Source organism: Hevea brasiliensis, chromosome 12 (assembly GCF_030052815.1).
Source record: "Hevea brasiliensis isolate MT/VB/25A 57/8 chromosome 12, ASM3005281v1, whole genome shotgun sequence".
In the NCBI taxonomy this organism is placed as follows: domain Eukaryota; kingdom Viridiplantae; phylum Streptophyta; class Magnoliopsida; order Malpighiales; family Euphorbiaceae; genus Hevea; species Hevea brasiliensis.
This window is the reverse complement of record NC_079504.1, coordinates 8067832-8073002: the sequence shown is the minus strand read 5'-3', so window position 1 is coordinate 8073002 and position 5171 is coordinate 8067832. Positions and strand designations below refer to the sequence as shown.

Sequence of the window (5171 nt, the reverse complement as noted above, 5' to 3'; positions counted from 1 at the left end):
GCCTAAATTAAAATTTGGGATATCGGAAAAATCCCATTAAGGTTCCTGTTAATTTAAAAAGAGATCGGAAGAGGGTTCTTATCCGATTCTCAACTCAAAACTTTAATAGAGATCGGAGGAGAGTTCTTATCCGGTCTCAAATCAAAATTTAAATAAATACCTAATAGAGATCGGAAGAGAGTTCTTATCCGATTCTCAACTCAAAATTTAAAATAAATACTTAATAGAGATCGGAGGAGAGTTCTTATCCGGTCTCAACTCAAAATTTTAATAAATATTAAATGGAGATCGGAGGAGAGTTCTTATCTGGTCTCAACTCTAAATTTTAATAAACATTAAATAGAAATTGGAGGAAAATTCTTACCGATCCCTGAGCTAAAATTTTAATGAATACTTAAAAAAGATCGGAGGAGAGTTCTTATCCGATTCTCAATCCCAAATTTTAAATACCCCAAAAGAGACCGGAGGAGGATTCTTATCCGATCTCCTCTCAGAATTTAAGAGAGATCGGAGGAGAGTTCTTATCCGATTCTCACACCAAATCTTAACCTGTACGCAAGATAATCCCAAAACCAAAAATGATTCGCGACGTCAATTCACTAAGGTTGTCTCATTTACTTATGTATCTGGGTAATCCGAATTTAGTGAAAGATCAAATATTCCTTTTGACAAAAGGATTAACATGTCCATTTAAGCCCTCCTAACTGATACAAAATTAAATCTACTTACCCTTATTAAGGGACGAGGTGGGGTACCTAACACCTTCCCCACCCGTTTACGGACCCCGAACCTAGAATCTCTATCTTGAAGTGGTTTCATATTTAATTTATCTTCCCAAATGGTTTTCTTTAGTTTCCCTCAAAACTAAGGTGGCGACTCCTCACTCTTTCCCACTTCGGTGAGTGATCGTCCAGGCGACCACAAAATCCCTTGCGACACTGAGCTAAGTCCACCACTGGGATTTTCCCCCTTTCATTAGAGAGCTACATATTAATTTTTTTTTTAAACTGGAAATTATTTTAGAGATTTTTTTTTTAATCTTCCCAACCATATCATAGTCTTAATAGCAACATTTCTAAACAGCATAAAAATCTTAATAAGAAAATTAATTGCATATTAAATGTCAATTTTAAATATGAAAATTTTAAATTTAAAATATATTTTAATTGTATATATGTGAATATATATACAATGAACATTAATTCATGAATTTATTATCAATAGGATAATTTTAAAATATATTTAATAAGCAAATTTTTTAAAAAATAAAATTTTATTCAAATATTATAATTAATATTTTTTTATTTAAAAAGAATATATTTATATAAATAAAGTTTCTTAAATATTAAATAAACTGCTTATAAACAACATTATATTACATATAATTTATAAAATAAAAAGTGAATAAAAAAGCATTTGCTGATGTATACACACACAAACATTGCTATTACAGGTCTCCTACCAATTATATCACCCCTAGTCATGTTTTGGGGCAGTTTTTTTGTAAATAAAACTGAAGGGTAGGTAGAATCTGTAAGTTGACAGAAGCCCCTCTATTATCTAATGTCATGAATAAGAGATTGGCAGAATTTCTATATAAATCTATACCAGGCCCTTCTATTATAAATTGGTTTGTCAAAAGATGCTACCTAAATTTGCCAAAATTGTTCGCTTAAGCCTAATACAGAAGATATAGACTAGTGTTAAATCATCATCTTTAATTATATGTAAATACATGTCAATATTTAAATTAGCTACTACCTTGTCAAGAATTTGAATGTTGATTTTCTAACTAGTGACAGAGACAAACAACTGAACATTATCTTGTAAACATCTCAAGAGAATTAGGTGCATTAGGCATTCTCTGGCAATCAGGCTTACCCACCACCGCCACTCCATTGGACCCACATAAATTTTTGAAATATAAGATTACATACAGCAGATATAAGGTCAATTTTACTTCATAGGCATATGCTGCACCCCAGTTGTGACTAGTAGAGAGAAAAAAAAAATCATATTGTGGACATTGTTAATTTCACCAACTTAAAAGATATGTTACAGGAACCTGAAAATGACCTGCCACCAAAAACAGCTACAGAATACTCCCAAAACAATTATCTTCACCGACCTGCAGCTACAAAATTATATAACTGCAAAGCTCAGTTTACATTGATAATTTTGTGCTCATGTTCCATATTGATGTGAATAAGACAAAAAAAAAAAAAAAACATTATGAAGAAGGTAGGCATATTTTTAGACAGAGAGTTGTAGATTTTTACAATGTTTGAATGGGGAAAAATAAGGAAGGTAGAAGAAAAATGTTAGAGAAAAATATCCTTTTTTTCATTTATTTTGTGTTTGATTGAGAATAAAATAAGAAGGAAAGGAAATTTTAAAAGAAAATAAAATTTAGGAATTTTTTAATTTTTCTCTCCAAATTAAAAGGAAAAAGAGAGGAAAATATTAAAAATCATAAATATATCCTATATTGTATGAGTTCTTTTTTTTTAATTTCAAATAAAATTTTATTTTTATTATTTATATAATAACTTTCCACCTAATATTTTCCTTTCCATATCAAATAATAAGAAGAAAAGGTTATTTTCCCCTCATTATCATTGTCTCATTTTATTTTCTTTTTCTTCCAATCCAAACACAGTGTTAGATATGGAGCCTAACTCACCAAGCGCACATCAGCCTTCACTCTTCACTAGAACTTGAATGGGACACATTGCTTAACCTTGTTAATTTCTTCTCTTCCAATTGAAACCAAAACACAACTCATCACTAACCCCATAACAGCTGCCCTTATTCTTTTTTCACCTTTGTCTCAATTTCTTGCGCTCTACATAGTCTCTTTAATGGCAAAGAAGCATAGAAAACTCTTCCCAACCCTAAGTGCAACAAACCAAACTGGAGATTGTCCTGATTTCTGCGACCCAACCTGCCCTTATAACTGCTATCCTTATGCAGATTACTATTACCTGCCTCCACCACCACCACCTCCACCTCTTCCTTCTCTGTTACCCCAAGAGCATCACTTATCACCTTATGTGATCATTATAGTTTCTTTGCTGGCTAGTTTCTTCCTTCTTGTTAGCTATTATGTTATCATAGCGAAGTCCTGCCCTGGTTGGTGCAGTTCAAGGAACAGCAGGCAGCCACAAGATGAAGCGGATAATACGGATGGAGATATTCTTAATGAGAACCAAGTTGATCATCCGATTTGGTTTATCACCACAGCTGGTTTGCAACAGTCAATTATAAATTCGATCACAGTTTGTAAGTACAAGAAAGGCGAAGGGCTGATTGAGGGCACCGAGTGTTCAGTTTGCTTGAGTGAGTTTCAACAAGGCCAGACTCTTAGGCTCTTGCCTAAGTGCAACCATGCCTTCCACATTTATTGTATTGATACATGGTTAAGATCTCACACTAATTGCCCATTGTGTCGTGCACACATAGTCAATGACCCTGTGACCGCTCCCCTTATTTCGGTGAATCAGAATCCTGATAATCAGAACACAATTGTCAGAACCCACATGGAGAATTCTGAAATTGATGGTGAATCAGGCCATTCTCAGGAGAGAAATGAACTTTCTGCAAACAGGGATGGAACAGAGGAGGAAGGTGAAATAGTAAATGTTGGTAATGAAAGAATCTTAAAGGAGGATATAAATTCTTCTGAAAATGGTGATCTTGAGAAAATTTGTGAGTCTGGTGACGATTTTCAGGTTGTGAAAAGTGAAATACAGCCAATGAGAAGATCTGTTTCAATGGATTCTTTAACAGCTGCATCTAAGTATCTTGGTCTGACCAATACTCCCGCAGTTGAATTGGAGGAGAGTTCGGTTAATCAGATAGAAAACAGTGAGCAAACCGATTCAGGTATTGTTTCGAAGCAAAGTGCATTTAAGCAAATGGGCAGTTCTTCCATCACACAACATCTGCACAAACATCCGGTTGCTATGAAAAGATCATTTTCATGCGGTGGGAGGTTTTTCCAATCGGGACAAAACCGAAACCTGAATTCAATTCTACCCTTGTAAAGACTTCATAGATAGTTTCGTATGAGATATCTGCAAATTGGAGAATTCTCTTTCCCTTCCATATCCCAATAATGAAGCCAAGGCTTAAACATGCAAGTCGTGGGATGTTGAAGCATTGAGGACAAAGATATAGGTTAGGAGAGATCGGTTTCAGATGAATGAAGGAATAAGTTTCAGCATCACAAAATTGTTATTTAGCTGATGCCTTAAAGGAGAAGGTATCGCTTCCACCACCAACAACCCACTGTGCCTCTGTTATTTTGATGTGTGAAATTTGATTTGGTCTATGAAGAATGGTTGGGTTTTTTTTTTTTTAATTATTATTGTCATTATTATTTTTGATTTTGGGAAATAATGGAGGTGCCAAATCAAGTTGTTAATGAATAATTCTTGCTTATAGAAATTGTCAGCGTTTAAAAAGAAAAATTTAGCAGAACGCCAAATTTAAATAGCACCGGAAAGATAGATTCATCCTTGGCCCACGGTTTATGAGAGGGTTTTTGCTGAAGATAAGAGTAAAAAAAAATTATGTGATGATAATTTGGCGGTGGATATTTGACCAAACAACCCGTTCTTTTTTAGGCATATGAAACAGCTTTCTGTTGGACTGGCCACCGGGTAAGTTCAGGATTGGAATTACCAAATTGGCAGTTCAGGGCCTGTTTAGGGGATGAATGAATTGGAATCCAATCAGTGCTACGGTTTCAGACGATTTCAGATTCAATTCGATTTCAATCGAATTGATTTTAATCGTTTCAATTTTAGTTAAAAAATGATTTAGTTCATGTGGGGTCTTTTAAATTTACTTATTATAATAATTATTATTATTATTATTGAAAATGAAAAATTATTCAACGAAAAATAAAGAAGATAAACAAGCCAAAACATAAAGGATCCAACCTAAACCCAAGCCGATAGGCTTTCCCCAATACACCCGATCCTAAGGTCCTTGCGTCCCAACATCAAGCATCGTGAATAAAAAGAGGCATGCTCCAAAATTTTGGATAAGCATAAGAAGTAGAAGCATTAGCTAGCAAATGAGCTACTACATTAGCTTGTCTCCTAACCCAAGCGAAGGTAAAACCGTTAATTGAGCCACCAATTCGCTTACAAACATTCAAGAGA

The 5171-nt window shown here is 34.2% G+C and overlaps 1 protein-coding gene across 1 annotated transcript; it reads left to right on the top strand.

Annotated features, from left to right (window-relative positions):
* Nucleotides 1-2613: 2613 nt before the first annotated feature.
* Nucleotides 2614-4361, top strand: LOC110657059 (RING-H2 finger protein ATL54). Its single transcript, XM_021814118.2, has one exon. The coding sequence runs from the start codon at nt 2862-2864 to the stop codon at nt 4044-4046; it is 1185 nt and encodes a 394-aa protein (XP_021669810.2). The 5' UTR covers nt 2614-2861; the 3' UTR covers nt 4047-4361.
* Nucleotides 4362-5171: the final 810 nt, after the last annotated feature.